Source organism: Mixophyes fleayi, chromosome 7, assembly GCF_038048845.1.
Source record: "Mixophyes fleayi isolate aMixFle1 chromosome 7, aMixFle1.hap1, whole genome shotgun sequence".
In the NCBI taxonomy this organism is placed as follows: domain Eukaryota; kingdom Metazoa; phylum Chordata; class Amphibia; order Anura; family Limnodynastidae; genus Mixophyes; species Mixophyes fleayi.
In genome coordinates, this window is record NC_134408.1 from 126,575,297 (window position 1) to 126,600,389 (window position 25,093).

At 41.5% G+C, this 25,093-nt stretch overlaps 2 protein-coding genes across 2 annotated transcripts in view; one reads left to right on the forward strand and one right to left on the reverse strand.

Moving 5' to 3' along the window:
• Positions 1–4,311: 4,311 nt before the first annotated feature.
• Positions 4,312–24,734, reverse strand: PPIG (peptidylprolyl isomerase G). The gene is made up of 13 exons (XM_075180693.1): positions 24,597–24,734; positions 22,454–22,522; positions 22,085–22,159; positions 21,783–21,890; positions 21,654–21,698; positions 20,385–20,472; positions 19,809–19,838; positions 19,571–19,716; positions 18,657–18,846; positions 18,158–18,319; positions 13,756–13,822; positions 8,355–8,491; positions 4,312–6,173 (listed from the first exon to the last, which is right to left on the reverse strand). The coding sequence occupies exons 2-13, from the start codon at positions 22,512–22,514 to the stop codon at positions 4,649–4,651; spliced, it is 2,634 nt and encodes an 877-aa protein (XP_075036794.1). The 5' UTR covers positions 22,515–22,522; positions 24,597–24,734; the 3' UTR covers positions 4,312–4,648.
• Positions 24,701–25,093, forward strand: part of FASTKD1 (FAST kinase domains 1) — a 28,126-nt gene continuing 27,733 nt past the window's right edge. Inside the window, exon 1 of the mRNA XM_075180697.1 lies at positions 24,701–24,789. The gene's annotated coding sequence lies outside the window, so the exon portion shown is untranslated. The remainder of the gene's footprint in view (positions 24,790–25,093) is intronic.

A 25,093-nucleotide genomic window follows, 5' to 3' on the forward strand; every position in this document is an offset into this window, starting at 1 on the left:
ATTTGTTGATCAATTGTGTAAGGAATTTTCTTTCCAAACTGTGTGTCTCCAGCAGTTATAACAGTCAGAAGATTGTGTCTGGAGAATGTATAATGTGATGTCTAAACTGCTGCTTTGCACAGATCCTCTACTGAAGCTTGTTCCATTTGAGCCCAAGATGTCACCACTGCTCTTGTGGAATGTGCCCTCAATATTTTTGGCACCTCACGTACTTTCCTCTTAAAATTATTTAAAATAAAAAGTATTTTTGGAAAGAGCTTGACCTTGTCTTGAACCTTCAGGAAGTACAAAGAGAAGATCTGTTTTTATGACAGCCTTCTTTCTGGAGAGATACAGATATTGGGGCTAGATTTACTAAACTGCTGGTTTGAAAAAGTGGAGTTGTTGCCTATAGCAACCAATCAGATTCTAGTTGTCATTTATTTAGTACATTCTACAAAATGACAGCTAGAATCTGATTGGTTGCTATAGGCAACATCTCCACATTTTCAAACCCGTAGTTTAGTAAATCTAGGCCATTGTGTTTATCAGATCTAATAAATAACAAAATAAAACAATACTTAAAAAATATCAGGCACTATGTAACCTATAACCTTTGACCAAGTTGCAGCTATTAAAGCAGGATCTGGATCTGCTGAACATGTACTGTAGAAATAAATAAAACAAAAAATAGCGCAAAACTTAATAAAAAAAAAATATATGATTTAATAAATATGATTGAAATGGTGTATATACACCTAAACACATACAATTTAAAACAGCAAAGTGGAGTGACCACAGATAACTATATAGGCAAATAATCACACTATAAACAGTCTGTCTAAGACAGTTGAGGAGTCGCCACATTAAAATCCTCCAATGTAGTTGAAACGGAGTGGTGATTGAAATCCGCACAGCCATGTGTGCATGTTCACTTCACATCTAAGCACCCTGTAACAAAGAGGGGATTACCTGTTGAAATAAATGCAAAAAGTACTCGACTCCAATTGGAATAATCAGCTGCTGAAGTCCAGCAGGAAGCTAGTAGTAAGTCTCACTGTCGTCTTGGTCTGTAGAAATGGAAGAAATAATTCCAACCCCGGGGTTTGTAAGGTCACTGCACTTGCTGAATACTCGAAGATACCACGGCCTTCGTTCCGTGGTGAACAGAAAATATGCTTAGAAGACGACTGACCCAAAGTGGGTCAGTCGTCTTCTAAGCTGTGTATCTCAAACAACTCCTCAACTGTCTTACACAGAGTGTCTGATTATTTGCCTATATAGTTATCTGTGGTCATTCCACTTTGCTGTTTTAAATTGTATGTGCATAGAACACCTGCAAAGGTCTTGTGGAGTGTGTCGAAATGGTTCAGAGCTATGTTGGTAGCACAAGGGAACCAACACAGTAGTAGGCAGGTGGTTTAATATGTCCATGGTGCTGAAGTTAGACCAAAAGTTGTCGTTCTGAATCAGGCATGTGAAAGAGCGCCAGAAAAGCCCCCATCATATTCAGGGACTGGAGGAACTCGCCATTTTATCTATGGTGGGTAGCCAGGAAAGGTAGGAATGGCCCTGCTCCAGAGCTCCTCTTGATTCGATCTGTGGCCGGCTTACAGAGAGCATCTGAACTCCTGATAAGCCGCCTTATCTAAGCTAGAGTATGCACCTGGCTGCTAACTCCAAGGTAACAAGATTCAATTCGCTAAAATTTTACTATCCGAGCTGTCCCATAATAAGCAGTAATCAGAATAGGGATAGTGGCATGACTGCAAAAACAGAATGGAGACATTTTCAGCCAGAAGCTCCCACTGTTGCAGTAGAAGAACCTGCACCTGACCTCACCCAGCCACCGGAGACCGTGCGGTCTGCTTACCTGATCGGTGACTGGGGATGACCACTGCATGCTCCATTTCAGCTTCCAGAAAGAAGAGCGAATCTGCTCCTGGAGTGCCCAGTAGAGGAGCAATCATCGTTCTCCTCTCGAAAGCCTTCAGTGAAGGGAGGGGGAATCTGAGACACCAATCCAGCGCCTATGACACCGCTCCGTAGAACATTCTCCACCCCCAGGAGCAAGTAGTGAACAGAGCTGGGGAGGCATCCTCAAAGAAATGTCTGCAGGTATATAGAGGGGCAGAGCTACAGTTCGCTGTTGAATGAAGTGACTACTCCAGCGCACAGCATCCTCTATATCCCATGGTTGTCCCCAATATGTGATGAATGAGAAATATACATTTTCTCACCCTCCCCACCCCAAGCCAACTAAATCCACAAACATACTGCAAACAATTTTAATGGCAGGTGGACATCCCTTTCAAATTCATACGATGTTAAAATATGTAGAGTTCTGAAATGACAAACACCCCCAACAAATGAAAACAGGCTTGAAGCAAATAGCGAAACAAAATGATTTATGCTGTGAGCAACATTTTTTTTTTAAAAAGGGATCTCAAAAGTGTCCTTGAAACCACAAAGGAGCCACATATTTCTTTGTTGAAGAATGAGATCACATTCAGAGTAGATTCAAGTATTGTTCATGTGCCTCAATGAGCAGGTGAACCTATGTCTGGATAGTCAAGCCTGTGAGAAGACATCAACGGTCAGTCATAGAGTTAGCGGCTACATAGACTGTATGAATGCACAGCCCTTACTCCGTGACATCAGTCACTAAGGAGGGGCTACAAATTAGAGAAATTGCTAGGAAGGTCGCATGTGAACTTTGAGGCCTCCAGTTGGCCACCACTGCTTTAAATGGTAAGAAAAGAAGTTGTCCAATTAAAAACAAAACATCTGCTGTGACAAACTTCCCATTCTTCTTCCAGAGCCGCACCAGTCACTTTTCTTGTTAAACTACTATAACAGCAGTTAAGTCTCTCTCCTCAGTGTTCCTTACACACAATTACTTTGACAGAGGAGCTATGAAAGTTAAATGAATTATTGACACCAGAGTTATCGTTTTACAACACAAAGGGGGTTTATTCAAATGTTCGTCCGGACCTCAGAAAAACTCGCGCTCTAAAACTATTACCGTTAATACGGTAATATTGCGCGTAAATACCGTTCATAGGTAATTTACTCGCTGAATTTCAGCTCGAAGCTCAGGGAGCTGCGAGCTGAAATTCAGCGAGTAATTACTGTATTAACAGTAATAGTTTTAGAGCGCGAGTTTTTCTGAGGTCCAGACAAACAATTGAATACCCCCCAAAGGATAGTAACTAGCCCCAAAGTCATGTGGAATAATTGTCCCTTCTTTCTACAGCTCAGTTTTTAGATCTGTAGTTCTTCTCCAGAAACGTTTTAAAACTGAACTAGATTTTTTTATTTTTTTTTAATTTGATGATTGTATTACTTTTAAAAAGGGACCCTCAATAGAGTAGGTACTCAATCAAAACTCCTTTTCACAGCAATCCCGTAACATTCCATTTGAAATTCAGTACATTACATAAGTGCTTGTCTGCACATACCCCAAATCAGCAAAATGGCTGCATTTATCCTGCCTGCTATTGCTGCACTATAAGCAAATACTAGAAAACGACAAATAAAAAATTACAGAGTTCCAAACAGAAGGAAAAAACTTGTTTTTATGTATGATTGCAAAGTAAAAAAACATATGTTGCTAATCACTGAAGACATTTTACTCAGCTGAACACAAGAAAACATAGTCCCATAATACAATGGGTAACTAAAACAGGCTCAGTGGCAAGTTATCTTTAACAGGATATCCATGGTTTGATTATATACATGTTCAAGGGCATGGAGGGTAAAATTGCATTTGATATTTGTACAGTAAAAAGGAAATGTTAAACAAGGTTTTTACTTAAACACAAAAACTTCCAACACCACCAGCTTAAAAAAAAAAATATATATATATATATATATATATATATATATATATATATATATATATATATATATTTGTAAACATACTTGAAGTTTGTCATATTGAAATTAAAGGTTGAATCTAGCCAAAGTTACAAATTTACAAGTTTTGGGGTGGAATCAGGAGATCCAAAATAAAATAAGTGCTTGGTGGATTTAGCTCAAGCATTCATGCAAATGAATGCTCACAGGGGAGTGGCTTAGACCAGCAAAAGGCAGGAGAGAGATTTCCTGCTTGGACTTTTACAAGAATAACGGGCCTATCGAATGCTGCATCCAACTAGCGTAGTTAAGCAAAATTTTGTATTTCATTTTGGGTGACCAAATTCCAGCAAAAAAAAAAAAAAAAAACAAACTTCAGTTTTGGGAGGAATGAATCTTTAAGTAAAAGCTAATTTATCAGTTAATCCAATTGTACCATTATAACATGCCATCAAAATAGGAAAACAGTAAGTAACTCAGTATGCCTGAAATAGCACGATTTCATCATAGGACATGAATACATGCATTTTGTGAATATTTTACACAAGTTTTTTTTTTTTTTTAAACCAAAAAAGGGATAAAAACAAACAAAATACAAAAAAAAAAAAAACCTCCTCCTCTAATATCTAAAAACACAAAATGGTTGACAAAGTTTTACACCTAAAATTCTTTCATCGAAAGTTTATTAAAACTTCAGCAATACAAATGATCCAGACCGAGGAATATCAAAAACAAATTGTTTAAGAAAAAGAAAAAAACCAAAACAAAAGTTGAATGTCCCTCAGTACAAGTATAGGCAGTTATTTACATTTCATTTCTCACTTTTATTGTCAACACCTGTGGGACTTGACTGACTGTTCCTTTTCTCCTTTGTGTGAGAAATACCCCTTTCACGACTCCGTGACTTTTTGTTTGTTTCCTTGCCGTGGGAAGATCTTGTCTTTTCCCGCTCGCGACTCCTTCGGCGAGATGATCGCTCCTCTCTGTAGGTACTATGTACTGTGTTGGAATCTGGACTTATGCGATTTCTGCTAGATTTCCTGGCCTGTTTGTTCTCTGGACTGCTGCTCCGAGACAGCTTCCTTTTATGGCTCTCACGTTCTGAAATCTTCTTCTGAGAGCTTTTACTCTCGTCCTTCTTCGAGGAGTCTTTGCTCTTACTTTGACCAACTTCTCGTTCTGAAGATTTTGAGCTATCCCTACTCCTACTTTTCTTACTTCTGGATCTTTCAGGGGTTCCCTTTCGATCTCTACTTCTAGACAAGGCTTTTCTCTTAGTCTCTTTTTCATTGCTTCTCGCATGATCTCTACTTCTGGTTCTGTCATTATCCCTGCTTCTTGACCGGGCTCTTCTGCTGTTCTCTCTGCTTTTGCTCCTTCCTCTTTTAGATCTATTCTTTGTTTTTTGAGACTCATGATCCTTGCTTCTTGCTTTTTCATGTCCATCTTTGTCTTCACTCTTGCTCCGAGCCCTCTCCCTGCTCTTGCTCCGAGCCCTCTCCCTGCTCTTGCTCCGAGCCCTCTCCCTGCTCTTGCTCCGAGCCCTCTCCCTGCTCTTGCTCCGAGCCCTCTCCCTGCTCTTGCTCCGAGCCCTCTCCCTGCTCTTGCTCCGAGCCCTCTCCTTGCTCTTGCTCCGAGCCCTCTCCTTGCTCTTGCTCCGAGCCCTCTCCTTGCTCTTGCTCCGAGCCCTCTCCTTGCTCTTGCTCCGAGCCCTCTCCTTGCTCTTGCTCCGAGCCCTCTCCTTGCTCTTGCTCCGAGCCCTCTCCTTGCTCTTGCTCCGAGCCCTTTCCTTGCTCTTAGCCCTTTCCTTGCTCTTGCTCCGAGCCCTTTCCTTGCTCTTAGCTCTTTCCTTGCTCTTGCTCCGAGCCCTTTCCTTGCTCTTGCTCCGAGCCTTCTCCCTGCTCTTGCTTTGAGTCCTTTCATTTTTTGATGTACTGTGCTTGGATCTTTCTTTACTTCTACTTCTGTCTTTTACTTTGCTATTTGAGCGTTTAGCTTTTTCTTTTGCCCTTTCATGCCCCCTCTCCCTGCTTCTTGACCTTGTCTTGTCATCATGTTTGCCGTGTCTAACATCTCTATTGCCTTTTGAGTTCTCTTTACTTTCACTCCGGCTTCCTGATTTTGTTCTTTTTCTACTCCAGTTTTTATTGCGTTTTTCCTCATTTTCAGGGTCTTTCTTAGAATCCCTGTCTTTGCTGCTTGATTTTTGACCTTTACTTTTCTTCCCATGATCGCCTCGTAGTTGGGGACTCTTTGACATTGCTCTTTGGTCAGACTGTTTCCGCTCTCTTCCTCGCACAGGACTCTTCTGATTGTCTTTGTCATTTAATTCACTCCTGCAAAGAAATTAAACATATTCCATAAGTTATACATTTAGTATTTATGGGACTGCACAAATTACCACCTCTTAAATATTTCACAAGATAGAGACAACTAAAAACAGAGAGTGTGGCTTGAGTCCGATCACAGAAGGCAGCTTGAGCAGAGAGCTCCCATGGCATACACAGCATTAGACCTAATATAAAATACAACAGCCTTATGGGGAAATATAAGCGGACCCTCTCACCACCTTAAACCAAAATACATATTTGTCAGGTCTCTTAATAGCAGGTTGGAAATTCTCAGACCCCTGGGACTTCCAATATGACATTTCCAAGAAAGAGCAGGTATTCAACAGGAGTCTCAAGTGAGGGATGTTTTTTACAATCATACACAGAACATAGAAACATCTAGACAGGTGCCATTGCAGTGGGTTTTAGCAGTGGTGGAAGAGAGTCTAAAAAAAAGTAGAGGACACTTTAAAAAGGCCTATTCAGGACAACACAGGACGACTATCTACAAACTGTAAAGTTACCGACATAAATATTGAAAACCTGGGAAGATGCATTCATTTAATGGGTAAAAAGTCAGCTAGCACCTGTGGCTCTTATCAAGTGTAGGATCTGCAAAACATGTTAGAAGCCATCTTGTAAGCATTGATTGGCTCAGGAGCACTCAAACACAGAAGGTGTGTGTCCTGAAATGCCCTGGGATGTGATACGTTTCACCATTTTAAGTTTAAATACTGTATATTGAAATAAGGCTATACCAAAGGACCTGCACTATACCAGATCCACCTCTTACGATCTATTGCTACAGAGAACGTTGATTACCTTGACAGTAAAACAAGAGGCGTGGTAATCCGCTTTGCGGCACAGGTCCCTTTTATCATGCAGAAGGAGATATACACTTGCTAAGGGCCTTACATTTAATATATTTTCTACAGATGCTTCCATCTACTTACCAAATACAAGTCAGTTAGCAATCTTGGATATTATTCTACATTATTATTAATTTTTATTTATAGGGCGCCACAAAGTATCCATAGCGCCGTACAAGGACAAACAATGGCACAGTACAAGGTGAAACGGCACAGTACAAGGTGAAACGGCACAGTACAAGGTGAAACGGCACAGTACAAGTAACAGTAAGCACTATAACTCTGGGGGCTCAGGCACAGCATGAAAGAGAGGGTGGGAGGGGAAAAGTGAGTACAGGCAGGTAACTATATAAAATTATACATAAAATGGAAGACTTGGCACAGCACTATTGGTTGGAGCTTTGATTATCTCCATGGAAACATCATCCACCAATTATAGATATAGGATACCAAAGACTACTCAAGATGTAAATTGTGTAATAAGAATTTGACATACCAAAAGAGATAAAAGGCAGTACACCCTATTGAAAGGGATTCAAATACTGTTTCCCCATCAACATCAGGTTTACACCAAGATAGATTACATTTTGAAACCATCCCTGATTTAACGATGGGGTTGGATGGGTCACGCACATGTGCATCTTCAAAGTCCTCTCCCACCTCCTTTAAAAGGGGAATGAATATGGTGTTTGAAACACTCACAATCCACTAAAAGAAATTTCACAATACTTTCTGCCCATGCAGACCATATATGTAAAAACCCCAATATACAGGGAATAACAGTAGGGCACTGTATTCACAAGCTTACGTTTAATCTGCATACTTTGTTGCCCAACTTAGTGTCTGAATTTGATACTTTTACTAGACTATTTTAAAAATGAACAAAATCTTAAGTCTTCTGGTAAAACTAGTGATCACTTTTGCTGTCAATGGAAATCCAAACGTACCAGGAAGCAACATTATTCGCCACACCTTTGTGTGTGAATCGAAGTCATGTGTGCGCAGAGTATGTTAACTAGAAACCTGTCCCACGCACAGGTCCATGTTCCAGAGTGATGCAAGAAATAAAAGCATCTTCCTAAGGAGAGGTTTTTGTTTTTTTTAACTATTAAATATGAACTTTTGACAAAAGGATATGGCAGATAACATGCTGGTTAGATTTAGTCAATTATATAAACCAAGAGCTAAAATAACCAAAATTGCCTATGATCATTCATCATATTTAAATATTATATGGTAACACTCAGTCACTATGAGCCACCTTATGTAAACCACTGGAGATTAAACTTGATAGGTCATGCATGGCAAAAGAACTTACTTGTCTCCCTTGATCCATCGCTCCCCACTAGAATATCTCATCCTCTGTGTTCTTTGCATTTCCTGCCGCCAGTGTGGGGGAGTCTCACTTCTCCTAAATCGATCTCTAGACCTAGATCTTGAGGGGGTACGGTAGCGCTAGAAAAACAGATGGAAAAACAAAATACGATTAAAGGAGAAGAGTCTTCCACAGCAAAACAATGTGCCTAAATTACCTATTGGACCAATGAATTGAAGCTTACAGACAGAGGGAATACACTTAAAAGTAGAGACCAAATAGGAATTGTTAAGAAATGTTTTAAATACTGTTGCAAGTACATTATATATATATATATATATATATATATATATACATATATATATACATATACATATATATATACATATACATATATATATACATATATACACACACACATATACATATACACACACACATATACACACACACACACTAACATTTACTTACCTTAAATCTTTTTTTCTGAATCTATTGGGGACCCCGAGGTATAGAGTCAAAACCGTCAAAAGCTTAAACTCCTCCCCCTTCTATACCGCCATTTGCAGCAAGCACTTAATTTCCTTTTTTTAAAAAAAAATACTGACAAATACCCAAAAGGAGTAGAGAAGGAAGCAAGACAAAACAAACAACGTTCTTTGAACTACAAAAAGAAACAGAAAAGGCGAAACCAAGTCAAAAGGGAGGGCATCCAGTTTCCCCCGAGGTTTCAGAGAAAAGGATTTAACACAAGTACAACCTGGGGGACACTAGAGTCACTGGAGACGCCTCAAAGCTGTCCCTAAGGGAGTGTATGCTCTGATGCAGTGCGCACCGAAACAAGCATCTTTGGACGCAAAGGTGCGAAATCTGTATAATCTTGTAAATGTGTGCACAGAAGACCAGATAGCCATCTTGCACAGTTGCTCAGCAGAAGCACCATGCCGCACCGCCTAAGAGGTGCCCACAGGCCGAGTAAAGTGAGCCCTCACATTGCCAGGAAGCAGCTGACCCACTCCTATGTAAACTTGGCTTCCACCTGGCAATAGTCTGCTTGGACGCTGGCAAGTCCCTCTTTTAAGCGTCGTAGAGAACAAGAGGATAAGGTGGAACTTCTAAAAAAACTTTCTGTTGGAAAAAAAGCTTAGTCTGAAGAACAGCCCTGTCCTCATGGAAAAGGAGGGTGGGATAACTTACAGGACTGAGCCCCCAACTCACAAACATGCCTAGCTGTAGAGGTTTGCAAGCATTCAACATGGTGTGCACCACACCATCCGTAAACCCCTTGGCTTTAAGGATCATGGCTTGAACAGCCACACTGTTAAATGTTCATTCCAGGGGTAAAGTCAGCCGAGGTAAACTCTGGTGCAGAAAGGCTTAGAAGGTCTGGTCTTGGAGGGAGTTTCTGTCATGGTTTGAAGGTTGGAGTACAACAACCTCCTTGACCAGTTTGAAGTCACCAGGATCACAAGGGCAACCTCCCTTTTTACCTTCTTGTGAACTCTGATAGCAAGGAGGGAACAGGCAAATGAGGGGAAAATCCCAGGGAACCAACATCGCAACTATTAACAATGCCTGGGGTCCCTTGCTCTGGAGCAATAGGTCTCCAACTTGTGATTCACCCAGGATGCCATCTAGTCAACCCCATCTACCCACCAACTGCTGGAAGACGTGTGTGTGTAGAGACCACTCCCCCAGATGAAGGGCCTGCCGACTGAGAAAGTCTGCTTCCCAGTTGTCTACCCCTGGAATGAACACTGCCAAGACGGATGGAACATTTTGTTCTGCCCACCATGATCCAACCATTTTCTTTCATGGCCTGGGCACTCTTGGTGCCACCCTGGTGATTGATAGGCCATGGCTGTAGTGTAGACGAACTGGGTTTTCACCATCCTTCCTCTTACGATGGACTAAACTCCTATCAGGGCTTTGAAAAAAATCAACCTGGGTTTCAGTATGTTTATTGGAAGCTTTGCCTCCTCCGGAATCCAAAATCCCTGAAAATGGTACTGACAGGTAACCAACCCCCTGCTCCTGAGGTTGGTCTCTGCTTATCAGGATCTAATCGCATATTGTGAATGGGCAAGCACTGTTTACGTGGTCTTCTTTAACCACCAAAGAAGGGATTGGCACACCTGGGGAGTCTGATGCATGGAGTAGTAAATTCCAAGCGAGACTTGTTCCACTTTGAGATTAGTTAATTCCTGCCCAACACCCTTATACAAAAATGCACCAAAACCAATCTGCGAGTCAGGAGGGACTTGCCGTTCAGCAGTAGAACTCTCTGAAGGGGAGTGTCAAACAACCACCCCAAAAAGAACACCTGCTGGGAAGCAATAAGATTGTATTTTTAAATGGATTATCCAACCGTGTGATTCCAAGGTCTGTGCTGTCTCCGTGACACGTGACAGAAGCAAGGTCAGAGAAGCTGCCTTGCTCATGAGGTCGTTCAGGTGTAGTGCTGCCATGAACAGGATTTTGGTAAAGACTCTCTTAGATGTGTATAGACTGAAGGGTAGGGCCCGGAATTGGAAGTGTTGCAACTGTACAGCAAACCTCAGGAGCCACCGATGCCCCTCCCAGATTAGAATGTGTAGGTCGGCATTCTTGCTACAGCTTACAAACCCGATTCCATCTTGAATTTGTCCACACCCTGAGGTGGACATTCAGGCCCATCCTTCACTTAAAGCCTCTGAAGGACCCATCTGGCTTCTGAGCAAATCCGCCTGGGTATCCTGAATGCAGCCCCGCTGTCAAATGCTTTGACCACCTCTCCACCGCCTCATTTACCAAAGTGGCGGCTAAATTGAGCCTATGAGAGGACCCTGCGGCCATAAAAATGGATTTTAGGGAAAGCTCAAGCTTCCTATCTGGGCTATCCTTAAGGTTAGCAGCATTCGGGTTTGGGATGATAGTGGTCTTTGACAGATGAGCTACAGAAGCATCTAACTGAGGAATAGAATCCCATTTTGTCATGAAAAGGCTATGGAGTGGATAGAGGGTCTTTAAGATACGTGAAACCTAGAATCTGAACCCATGCTTCATAAACTGGGCCCTCCAAAGGAGAGGACAAGGGTAAAGAAACAATCTGTCTCTTTAGCCTCTTAAAGACGTTTCTGTGATTCCAGACTCCTCTCTGTCCTGAATATTTAATTACCAAAAGTAACGCTCCAAAGACTCCACTGCCCGCGCTCTACCTGGATCCTCTTTGGTGCACACTCTAATTTTGACACTTAGAGCAGGAAAAATTCCGTCGTTCCTCCTTCAAGCTGAAAGTTCCCCCTTCCCAGACATAATACAAAAGTGAGGAAGAAAAGGACAAGCGAAAAAACAAACAAAAAACAAACACAAGAACAAAAAAAACACTTTCCTTTTGCAGTGCAAAGCATAAGAAGGGTGTGGATCTACAAAACATAGACAGGCCAGACAGTCTTGATAGTAGAGAGAGTAAGAGGAGTAGAAAAGACAAAAAAAAATCCCTCTAACACAGTTTACCACCCCCAGACTAGAATGCCCCTACAGCAATAGGGTCTGACAGCATGGAGACAGTAGCTGCTGCACCAAAAAACGGCTGCTGCTCCCTTGCTGACACCTGACAAAAAGGAAGTGCAGTGTAGGGATTGCACCTCCCCCTAGGGTCTAGTAAAACAAGCAAGCTGACCTATAACTGCTGCCTAGTGCAGGACTGCCTGAGGGAACCAGCACCTGACCATTCCCTCTGGCACCTTCGAACCTTCACCCATTCCTCCAGTGCAGACTTCAACAACAGGGGTTAACTGCTTGTAGTAAAAATTGCTGCCTAACTTACCTGGAAGCCACAACCTCCAGATCGCAGTTTGGTGCGGAACCGCCCGAGAGCATTTAGTCACGGAGATCTGTGACTATCGGTGGTGTCGGAGGTGACCAGATGCCCTCCGGAGACAATCCAACACTGGGAGCAGGCAGACGGCACCTACTGAGATGCCTCGGCTGCCTACTCCCTGCTGCCGCTACGTTCGAGTTTGGTGCTCCACAAAATAAAATAAATAAATAAAATATAATAAAATCACACAAAAGCCCTCCTCTTGCAGGCACTAACAGAAACTGAAGCCATGGCGCTAGATAGGGGCGGTTGAGGTTTTGCCAGTTAATTTAAAGCTCCATTTCACCTCACTCTATACCTCAGCGTCTACAGTATCCCCCAGAATGAAGGAGAAACCTTGTTTAAAAAAAATAAATCCTTAACTCTTGGTGTAATTTAGAAATACTGTCTAGTAGAAATCCCTTCTAAGCTCTAATGAATCCTTTTGGTCTATTACATGATATCAATATTTCCTTCTAATCACAGTTTCAAATAACAGGAAACTGTATAGAGATGTAGTTCTTAATTACAAAAAATTAATAAGGGAAAGTTTTAAAATGAAATTTCCTTGCCATGCAATAAAATAATGGTTTCATATCTAAATCAATCTTCCAGATTGGTTAGAATACATTTTGAGTTCCACAATGAGCACTGTATTTCACATATTTTTATCTGGGTACAGTGTTTGATGCTTATGATGCAAACAATGTACATTAAAAACGTATACCCAAATGGAAAAAACTGTTAAAGACTATGGAATATAATAAAGTACAAGGAATTTAGCAACCTAGTAAAAAGGAAATCAGGCTTGAGAATAAAAGTTGAAATAATGGACTGCTGAAGAAAAGTCAAATCCAAAAACATTGTTCAAATTCATAAACAAAAAGTATATTAAACACACACATTTCTCTCTCTATCTAAAAATACTGTGCCACTAAATGATAAAGTATGAAAAATTATTTTAGAAGGCTGGTAATGCTGATGATTTAACTTTTTTTTCCCCATCTGTATCCACAAAGGATGAAATAAGTATCAGAAAAGAGATTGTGAAGCAATAGACCAGGCCTGCCAACCTGTAGCTGTTGTGAAACTACAAGCCCCAGCATGCTTTGCCAGGAAACAGCCAGCCAATAGCAGACAAGGTATGCTGGGACCATGGACACCATTTAAGCTGCACTACCACCTGCATAAGAGATTTCACCAACGCTCCTCTCCCTATAACCCCGGGGGATGCTGTCACACTGGGTGTTTTGTCTGGCCCTTCTCTGGAGCAACACGATTAGAATTTATGAAAGAATGAACATGATGGACGAGTGTCTTTTTTCAACCTTACTATGTAATAAGCAGATCTTGCTTTAGTTATAACACAGAAAACATGGCTAAACCTATAAAAACAATGATTGAATTTTTCTTTTTCTTTTTTTTTTTTTTTTTAAACATTTGCAGGTCATATTTGGGAAGATCACATGCCAAGAGGAAACTTTTTTTTATAAAAAACTATAATAACTAAATCACAATATAAGTATGGCTTAAAAAACAACAAAAAAAACCCCAACTACTCACTCTTGGACCTCTTCCCTTGATTTTTCTTCCAGACCTGGTTACTAAAAGCGTTCTCTGGTAAAGTGAACTGTTGCAAGAAAAAGAAAAAAAGACAGTTAAATGATATTCACAATAAATAAGTAAAGAGCAGAAACAGAAGTTTCTCTTTCCTACCATTGGGGGACACTGCAAGACATTGCGGTATAGTAGGTGGGACTAGGAGTTTAGACACTTAGCCTAAACTCTCCTGTAGCCTCTTTTTTTTTTTTTTTTTAGTGCCTTAGGAGATAGGTCACTTTGGTATAGGCTCCTGCCTATACTTGTATTCGTTTTGGTTTCTTCATGTTTTTATTTTACTCTCTATTTAGGTGCAGCGCGGGACTCGATCTCAAGACCCAGAGGAGTGAATAGGACTTCAGCTCTGTTCACTCTGACTCCCGGCGCAGGTAAGAGGCTCCCTTCCTGGCACCTCTGTTGGCAATCCCCCTAGAAACGAGCTATAGGGGCCATATTTTATATATCTGCAACCCTCTATAGAGAAAGAGTCAGTCCCTTCCAGGGGGCAGAGAAGGGATTTTCTTTCGCTCATTTAGACGGCCGCAGCCCCAGTACTTTAGGTGGACAGGAGTGATGCGGCATCAGCCTCTGCTCCCCGCCCACTCTACATGCCGGCAGCATATCGGTCGCACTTATTAGGAGGCGACTCCGTTGGTTTGATAGACCACACGCACCTGGGCACTCTTCCATTACGCGTGGGGACTCTACAATGATAGCCATATATGGCGCGGATAATGCACGCTGATTGCCAGACAAAGGCATCAGCAATTCATGGAGGCAGTCATTCATAGGAAGGGCTCTAGGAAGGACGTTCTCCTTACTTCCTGGTGTGGAAGCAGACATTTTTCATTGTGGAACACGGAGATTATCGTGCTGCACCTCTGCACTGCCTCTCCTCTACTGGTATCATTGCACTCATTGTAATTTTTACTATTAATTTTATTACTTTACTAGGCTGTTTACACAATCAGGACTATTGTTCAGTGTCTTGGGATTGCTGTATTTACAAGGATTTACCTGGTATTGAGACCTGGTAAGATCCGTTTCCTTTGTAGTCAGACGCTAGTACTCAGACTTTTATAAACGTTAAGAATACAGTCTTTATAGTGTATATTGTATTTTAGCTGTATACATTTTAAATATGACTGAGAAGGGGACGTCCAAAAACAAGGGATCCTCTGCTATGTCTGCACTACATTATACCTGTGCCAAATGTAATGCTAAATTATCTGTTGACAGCCTAACCAGGATGCTCGCTGCACGGCATGCGAGACTGAAATCCAGGAGTGACGTGCCCCGGCGCAGGGGGCCACAGTTATGGAAGAACCACCCTGGGTTAAGTCACTGACAACAGCCATGACGGAGCTCACCAGGGCGATGATACGATCTGCAGAGGTACGCAAGGTTTCTGTATCACACACTTCTACACAATCACTAGCGGACTCAGCCACATCTCCACAATCCCAATCAGTTCAAGAGGAACGTCTGTTTATAGGATCACACAGGGCCAAGAGAATCATCTCTGATGCATCTCAGGGCCGTGGTCAGGATTCTGAGCATTCCACAGAAGAGGAGGGTGAAGTAGACTTTTAACTGCAGGAGGATGACTCACTCAGCTCAGTAGATTCTACCCCTGCCCAGAATGTAGATAACCTCATTCTGGGTATCAGACATTCCTTAGGTTTTGATGAACCTGAGCCCATGGCCCCTTCAGGGTTCTCCCTGTTTAAGAAAACCAAGGTGCAGGTGGCTGCTTTTCCACCATCTCCTCAGATGATGGAGATTGTGTCGGACGCATGGCAGAGGCCAAATAAGCAGCTTATGATGCCGGATAAGATTTAGATCTCTTTACCCACTTCCGCCGGAAGACTCCATTAAATGGGAAGTTTCCCCTAAGGTTGACACCCATGTGGCACGTTTGTCTTCCTCTTCGGCTATTCCGACTCAGGAGCGGGTTTCACTAAGTGACCCCACTGATAAGTGCGATCAGACCCTCCGTTCACATTCCGCAACAGCGAATGCTATTCCTCAGCCTCTTGTTCGACACAGTGACTCAGTTTTCTTATCGGACAAGGTCCTCATTCTCTTGCGCAAGACCAGGACCCTCTTAAAGCAGAAACAGGTCTCTTCTCGGTTGCATGAAAAAGCTGGGGACGATGGTGTTGGCGTTCGAGGCAGTGCCATTTGCACAATTTCACTCTCGCCCGCTGCAACGGGAGATCCTTCAGAAATGGTCAGGTTCCCATGTGCATCTAGACAGGCAGATCATCCGCCTGTCCTATCCCATTCGCCTTTTCCTAGTGTGGTGGCTATCAAAGCAGAACCTGGAGAAGGGTCAGTTTCATTGAGCCTGGACTTGGACCTTAGTTACGAGAGACGCAAGCCTGTTAGGTTGGGGAGGGGTAACAGGGTCTAGGAGATTCCAGGGTCACTCCAGGAGGACACCCCCCCTAACAACGTCCTAGCGCTCAGAGTGGTGTACAAGAGGCTGACTCAGGTACAGAGACTTCTGTCAGGAAAGCCTCTTTAGATTCAGTTGGACACTGAAACGGCTGTGGCATATCTAAACCACCAGGGAGGAACACGCAGTGCAGGGGCCATGTGGAAAACGGTCAGGATCATGGTATGGGTGGAGCACCATGTTTCCAATATATCAGCCATTTACATTCCGGGCGTGGAAAATTGGGAGGCCGACTTCCTCAGCAGGCAGAGGGACTCTCAAAAAACAAGTCTTTGCTCTCCTGGTAAAGCACTGGAGCATGCCAGAGATCGACCTCATGGCATCCAGGCTAAATTATCAGCTTCCCCAATTCCGCTCAAAGTCTCGGGATCCTCAAGCAGAGTTCGTAGATGACATGACAGTCCCAAGGCATTTTCAGCTGGTGTGCCTGTTCCCGCCGATACCCATGCTCTCGCAGGTGCTAAAAAAGTTCAAAAAAAGAACAGGTGTTCGCCATTCTGGTAGCCCCTCATTGCCCACGCAGGGCATTGTTTTCAGACATTCTGAAAATGGCGGCAGCACAGCCCTTCCACCTGCCAATGCAACCAGATCTTCTCGCTCAGGTTCCTCTTCTTTGCCACTCTTTAGATCGTCTAGCTTTGACAACGTGGCTGTTGAAACACTAATTCTCAAGGGCAGGGGTTTTTCACCGGAGGTCATCAGTACTCTGATTAGGGCCGGGAAGGTGTCCTCCTCGGCCATGTACCATAGAGTCTGGAAAGCATACATTCTTTGGTGAGAGTCCCACAGTCTACACACATCCAGGTTTAGCCTCCCTCGGCTACTGTCTTTCCTGCAGGCCGGCCTCGATAAGGGGCTCCGGCTGGGGTCCCTCAAGATTCAGGTCTCAGCACTTTCCATCTATTTTCAATGCAAACTAGCGACATTCAGGGATGTTTAGACCTTCTTGCAGGGGGTCCTTCATGTGCAGCCCCTCTTCGTTCACCCACAGTGGAGCCTTGGGATCTCAATTTGGTGCTCAATTCACTTGCCCATCCTCCATTCGAACCACTGGAGTCAGTTGATTTGCACCATCTTACTTGGAAGACGGGTGTTCTTACTGGCGATCTCGTCGGGTTTCTGAATTGACAGCACTCTCCTGCATTTCTCCCTTCTTAATTTTCCACGAGGATAGAGCGGTCCTTCGCACAAAGCCTTCTTTTGTCCCAAAGGTGGTATCTAGGTTCCACTTAAATCAGGAGATTTGTGGTCCCAACTTTCCACCCATCGTCTTCTTCTAATGAAGAGTATCTGTCGCTGCACATGGTACGGGCCCTCCGGTGTTATGTTGACTGCACGGCCTCTGCTCGCAGAACTAGGTACCTTTTTGTTCTTTATAATGCACAGGAGTGGGGCTGGCCAGACTCTAAGCAGTCTCTTGCACGCTGGATTAGGTCCACTATTTCTCACTATTGCTTATGTCCAGGCTTCTCAACCGGTCCCGGTTTCTTTAAAAGCTCACACTACCAGAGCTGTTGGTGCATTATGTACAGCCCACCACGGAGCTTTAGCGGAGCAGCTATGCAAGGCGGCAACTTGGTCATTTGTCCACAGGTTGCAGGGCTTTGCATTAGCAGATGCAAGTTTTGGAAGCAGAGTGTTGTGTGCAGCCGTTCCAGAGCATTTTCTCCCTTAGTGGCAGCTTTGGTATGTCCCCAATGTCTCGCAGTGTCCCCCAATGGAGTAAGAAAAATCGATTTTAAGGTGTGTAAAAATCATCTTATAATATGCACTGCAATAGTGATTGTATGGGAGCGATTCAGTGAACACAGTTTTAATTCCTGTTTTTACTTTAAGTTACAGAGATATTGGTGCACAGTTTTGTAGGCACAGCTATAGATCTTTAAAAAGCAAAACCTAGCCTACCTTTCCCGCTCACGCTCCCGGTCATTTACTCTGCCTTCTTTCTCGTCGGCTCTTTGTGGACTCTTCCTCATTAAAAACTTGTTTTCTGGCACAGTGGGGATCTCCTCTGGACGGACAGTAGAGGTCACTTGAACTTCTTGATCTTCATTTTCACTCTCAGAACTTGCAGGAAAGAAGGAAAGTATTTAGGACCAGCACAACTCCAAAACACAAAAAAAACTCCACACACAACTTTATTCACAACACCACAATTTTAGTCAATAAAATGTTATAATATAAGAGAATATCATACAAATCATCAGTCTCTATGGAGAGTCAGTGGTGCAGATCTAATTGCCTACTTAGCAGAACACAGAACAGGAATAGTTCAGCCACCGGCTTTTGTAGGGCAGCCATGTGCATTACACCCGTGTTACTCATTAGAAATTAAGGCTCTACACTTCAATCTCCTCTCTGCTTTGTGAAAATAGAATACAGAATTTCAAACACAACAACGTACCTTTTCTTAGTTTTTTTGCGCCTTTTCTTCTCCTTTTTCTGCTTCTTGGAATTTTTCTTATGTTTTTTTTTCTTTTTAGCCTTTTCCTCCTCTTCAGATTCAGAAGACGAATCAGAGGAGGAATCGGACTCGCTTGAGTTTTCGGTGCCACTGGATGATAATGATTTGCGTCTTTTCTTCTCTTTCTTAGCTAAAAATAGAGTTGAAGGATGAAGAATTAGATGGCGATACAAAACACGTGCATGACAAACTTCATTCATGAGACAGATTTGAAAACATGTTCATTACGCCCCACTTGCCCGCAAAATACATTTAATTTAATCCTTCCGAACAATGAAATTGTGGTCATGTATCTATATTAATAGAACATTGTATCTAGCTGTAGAATTCTTAAAAGGGTCCATGCCCGAGCACAAAATTTATACATTTACTGATGCACACAGAAGTTTAAGTTTCATAGTGACAGCTAAGACAATGACCAAACCACCTATACTTCTGTGACTTAAGTTATGGGTCATCATCAGAAAGTCCAGTACAATCATTAATGAAGCCGGTGTGCAAAGCTGCTGTAGTCAGGTCAAAAGACACAATACATTAATCAGCCAATGACTAATGAAAGTCCATGTAGAATTTGCAATTTCTATCGGTTGAAAAACGTCTACTTGATTTTGGACTGAAACATCCTACGACACAGCATCACGCTCTTGGTTGACAAACGGGTGTTTAATTTCAATCAATACTTTTAACTTAATATTTTGGTATTTCTGAAATCACACATACCTTAAAAATACGACAAATTGTTTTTCCCCTAAACATTTTGATATTGCCCAAGCACCATAACACAGCTTGGAAGCTAGTAGTGTTTCTAAAAACTGTATATCCTACAATTACAGAAAATAGTTAGAGATCCTCACATTTATACTTCTGTATATGAACGAGCTCTCCGCAATTCTGTATCCTGACCTCTGCAGAAGGCTTGCTGGAAGCGTCTGTTTTCTGGTTTTCAATCTCCCTTATCACGTCCTGCCCAGATATGAGTTGCCCAAACACAACATGAAGCCTATAGGTTATGGAGAGACACAGCCTTATGTCAAATCTACACACATACACGGCAACTTTGTACAAATTAATGATAAGAAAAAATATATTTACCCATCCAAATGAGGTGTTGGCTTTGTTGTTCTGAAATGGTTCAGGAAAATAAGGAAAAAAACATTACTTCTTGGAAAACCATCATATTTATTGTTAATAGTAAAAGAGCAATCTCCCCAATTCTTCTACATATTGCCGCAGTGATAGGGGCTTTGGTAATGGGAAATGTCAGAGCAGTCAACTGCTGGATAAATAATTACTGGGAATACCATCAATTATATTGTAAGCAAGGATCTCTCTACCCTTTGTTTTCAGGATTGCATTTATTTTATTTTGCCTTCCTGGTATTATGCCCTCTTTTCCCCAGTATTTGACACCCTGGAGCACTGTGGCACTAATCAATGACAACTGTCTATTAGGATGAATAGTCTCTGGTGAAACAACTTTCACTTCCTGTAATACATCTCTGCATCCTGACCTGGAGAATCCTGGTTTAGGGGACATGTTGAAGATCCCTGAAAACTAACAAATAACTTTGCTCATGCAAGTATGTTTTTCGCATTTAGAAAGGTTCTGTATCCTGGATGTTTTCCAATCACACATCACATCTGTAGTACTCAAGCAACAAATACTTACATAAAGAACTGTGACCCATTGGTGTCCTTGCCCCTGTTGGCCATAGATAGCAGGAATTCCTTATTGTGCTGTACAGAGAAGGTCTCGTCTGGAGAAATACAGAATCCATTTTACTATACATAACTGGTACTGACACTGAACAGGTGCTAAGAGTCCTGGGGGTATATTTACTAAACTGTGGGTTTCAAAAGTGGAGATGTGGCCTATAGCAACCAATCAGATTCTAACTGTCATTTTGTAGAATGCACTAAATAAGTAACTAGAATCAGATGGGTTGCTATAGGCAACACCTCCATCTTTAAAACCTTCAGGCTAGTAAATATAGGCCCTGGAAAGCATAAAAAGGATTTACGGTTTCCATATTAATTGTAGAAATACATAAGCCACTCGGTTTGATTCATAGTTTTCAGCAGGTGCATACAAAATATATATATTTATTTATTTATTTTTATTACTCCACCCAGATTTTTAGCTCTGGGGAAGAGCTTAATGTCGAGACATTTCTGGTTTAGCGATGCTAGATCAAAGAAAAAAAAAAAAAAAGATTAACAACTGGTCAAACAGACATAGTTCTCATGATTTTAGGAAGTGCAAGGGATAAGACCAAAACATAAAAATGCAAAACAATTTTATTTGCATTTATCAACAGGAGTAGTTATTAGGCTTGTGTGAGACAGGAAAGCAAAGCAATTACAGTAGTTTTAGAGGGGGGGTGCCCACATTTTAATTATTATTGGAGTTACCATGTCATATTTGTGGGCTACTTCAAGTCATCAAGAACAGCAAAGGAAGTGGGTTTTAGGAAAGGTAAAAATGCAACTGTCAGCTATAAGCCCTACGTGCTTCAGTAAGGTCATTGGTTTATATAATGGTAAAGGCTTACCAAGTACCCTATAAAGTTTGTTCTTTTGTACACATTTAACAGATTAAATGACTATTTGGTATACACAAAGAACAGGCTCTAAAATGATATATAACAGAGCCCTGCATCTTATTTTTTCCTTACATATTACATTGCAAATATGTAGAGAACAAATGCTAAAAAATTAATTATTCAAACCTAGGGGTAAAATTTATCAAGCTGTGACTTTTCAGCGGGTTTGAAAAGTGGAGATGTTGCCTATAGCAACCAGATTCTAGCTATTTTGTAGCATGTACTAAATAAATGACAGCTAGAATCTGATTAGTTGCTATATGTAACATCTCCACTTTTCAAATCTGCCAGAAACCCACAGCATGATAAATTTACCCACTAGTTATTTTGATTACCTTCAAAAAATCCTCCGTATATAGATTCTCCGCCTCTTCCATTTCCTGAAAATGCAAAGATAAAGAGATATAATACAAGTATAGCACACCCATAAAACAGGACATTGCAAAAAAGAAAGTAGCGCGTACCTTCACTAAAATCACCTCCCTGGATCATAAAATCTTTCACCACTCTATGAAACAAGCAGTTTTTATAATGCAGCGGCTTTTGTGTGCTTTTTCCAATGCCCTTTTCACCTAGGTGAGAAAACAATTAGCATTATTTGTCAACAAAGGAACATTAGTAAAAGTACCATTTACCAAAGTAAAACCATTAAATTGTATGGGGGATTTTAACGTTTTCAGTCAAACAAAAATATCCATTGAATGTCCTCATGCTACAATTTCCTCTTACATACAATACAAATAGCGTACACAGATAGATAACCAACCTGTGCAGAGACTGCGGAAATTTTCACAAGTTTTGGGACAAACGTCTGTAAACAGTTCAAAGACAACTCTTCCAACTATTAGAAAAAAATAATTAGAAGAAATTAAAAAAAACATTCTCAAGGAAGTGTGTTACAATCTCATAATATAAAATATATCACCATCAGCCAAAGAGATCAGTGGTATGAATTGAGTCAACTCAACTTATTTTAACTTAGTCAATTCATGAGCGCCAGGATATTATTGAAATCCATTGGATAAGCAAATAAGAACATAGATGGCATTACTAGCTCTAGTTCCCTATGTGATACATTTAAGACCCAGTTAAAAGGAAAGTTAATTCTACCTTATTTTCTCCATGCCAGACTTACCTGTTACATTATTAACTGTGATGTCAAAAAAACAACGAGGACGCTGCACTTTCACCCCCATGATTTTCTCTGTAATAATAAAATAAGAAAACATGTTTAGGTGGTGTATCAGCATGTATAAATGTGTATCATTGACATCCTAACCACCAGCTTTGCCTTTTGAAATTTATTTTGGCAAGATAAAAATCAGTCTGCAAAAAAAATATAGACTATACTAGCCACACACACACACATTAATTATAATTATGAGACTTTTTGTGTGCATTAGACAGCAACATATAGACAGGTCTGGAAAATGTTTCCATCCAATTTTCTAACAGAACAGCTTTTGAAAAAGTGATCAAACAGACAGAGTACACCATCGTTAAAATCGCACACAAACACTACAGGACCACCACTACATAACATGTACAAACCACCATAACATCAGTAGAAGATCTTCCTAACGCACACTTAAATTGTAAGATCAAGTATGACACATAACTCAAAGAATGTTCATGTTTTGCAATATAATTTATATACACACAACTTTATGGCATAGCATATTTCTGCTCGCTGTAACACAGTTGCATATGCCTTTTCTTATATTGGTCATTAGAATTTGAATATGGCTGGGTGCGACTACAGATAAGTGTGACTGTTTTATTGATACATTGTATTAAAATGTTCCAAAAGCAATAAATAGACATTTTAAACAAAATTGATCTGTAAAGGAGGCAGATTGCTTAAGCATACATTTACTAGCTGGATACCTTCTTTATTATTTCATTCAGTGACTAGGAATAGTTGACACAGAAATATGACAGTATTCAATTTCAGAATGATTATAAGACAAACTAGAACAATTCTGGCACTCAAAGTAAAGCAACAAATGAAAATGTTCTGGGAATTCCACTGTGTACAAAGAATAGGGCCGTCTGCTACAAGACTGTTGTGCACAACCACTGATTGTGAGAAACACTCAATATTTAGAGGCTGTGACAAATCTGTTTATGGATAACCAGCTTCCAATAGGAAGTGCAGCTAAAGCACCCATTTGTGAAAGAGAATCATATTTCCCTGTTGTATCAGTAAACAAACCTTGAAAAGTACAAAACCCAGAAACATTAACATAACACTAGCAGGTATGGTGAAGTGGTATGTTGCTACAATCGGTGACCCAATTCAGTGGCCTACTAGTGAGGATGGGAGGCGAATATAAAACCCCATGTAAAATTATCCTTTTTTTTAATTAATCTTGTGTGCAGGTCCTTCTTTAGTAACAATTATATTATTATAAAAGTAATTAAACAGTAATATAACTAAAGGGAAAAGCATTACTGATTGACAATCAACACATGTTAGCAAGTTTTTAATTGTTAACAGTAAAGTAATAAATTACATGACAAAACTGAATCAAGCAGATGATAAACACTCACCAAATAATGTACAACAGCTACTGAAAAAGGCATACAAACATGAGTCAACTTAACAAATCAATACCAAGTGCTGATTTGTTTTTTTAACATAAAATCACTGTGTCAGACTACAAGAATAATGCAGGTATTAACCATTCGCCACTGTTTTATTCTGCAGCCTATAAAATATGATTCTGAGCAGAGAGGCTTTGGAACACCCCTCTGAGTTCTATCTGCAATGTTACATCCTCCTTCTCTACCATCAAATGACAAGCTAAGAGCTGTGAACCTATGTGGCAGACAAACTGACTATTGCTGGCAGCAATTTCTGTTTGCCAACCGGAGAGCTTTTAAAAAGGAGATAATGATTTGTAGGTGGGGAGCTGAGAACATGACATCAGATGCATGCTTAAAAAGGGTACTTATCTTGCTATTTTAAGGGGGAAAAAGTCTGTGGGATTACTGCTTCAATATATAATTTCAACATACAGTGCAGATAGAATAAGAGCAGTCTGACACGTTGCCTGAACCCTCAGGGCTGTGCTGGAAGATTGCACCCGGGATGTGCGGCTCTATACCCGCTCTGGAAGCGCAAGGCACGCTGGTATTTGCAGTTCCACAGCGGCTAGCCGGCCACAGGCTGCCCAGTTCTGCAGCACGGATCGCGGACACCCCCTCAGCATGTCACACGGCGAGCTGCCCCCATGCAGGGTCTATATACTGCGAGGCCCGGAGACCTCACTCACCTCAGCCTGGAGGGTGCACACCGGCTCTCTTCTTACTACACTGTGACCAAGCTCACAGAAGCGGCGCAGGAGAAGTGCGGGAAGCCAACTCGGACACCATCCGGACGGGCCCAGCCTCCCTTCTAAGCATAGAGCGCGGAGACCACACAGACATGAGCTAACGAGCGCCGAGGCAAATCTCCCCACAACCGCAGTAAGTCTATCAGGAAGATGGCCGCTCCGGTCACATGACCAGAATTGTCAGAAACGCGATAAGACCAATCGTAAGTTCGGTCATCGGCTTGTAGTGACTGTGACGCTTGACCCAGCTACAACCAATGAAGAGCATACTTGCCAACTCTCCCTGAATGTCAGGGAGACTCCCTGAAATAGGGGTGATCTCCCTCACTCCCTGAAGAGCCTGGCATTCTCCCTGATGCTGAGCCAGTACAAGACGTGGTTGGCTTCACCATCTGTGGCATGATGACACAGTTCAGAAATTGTGTCCTATGCCCATG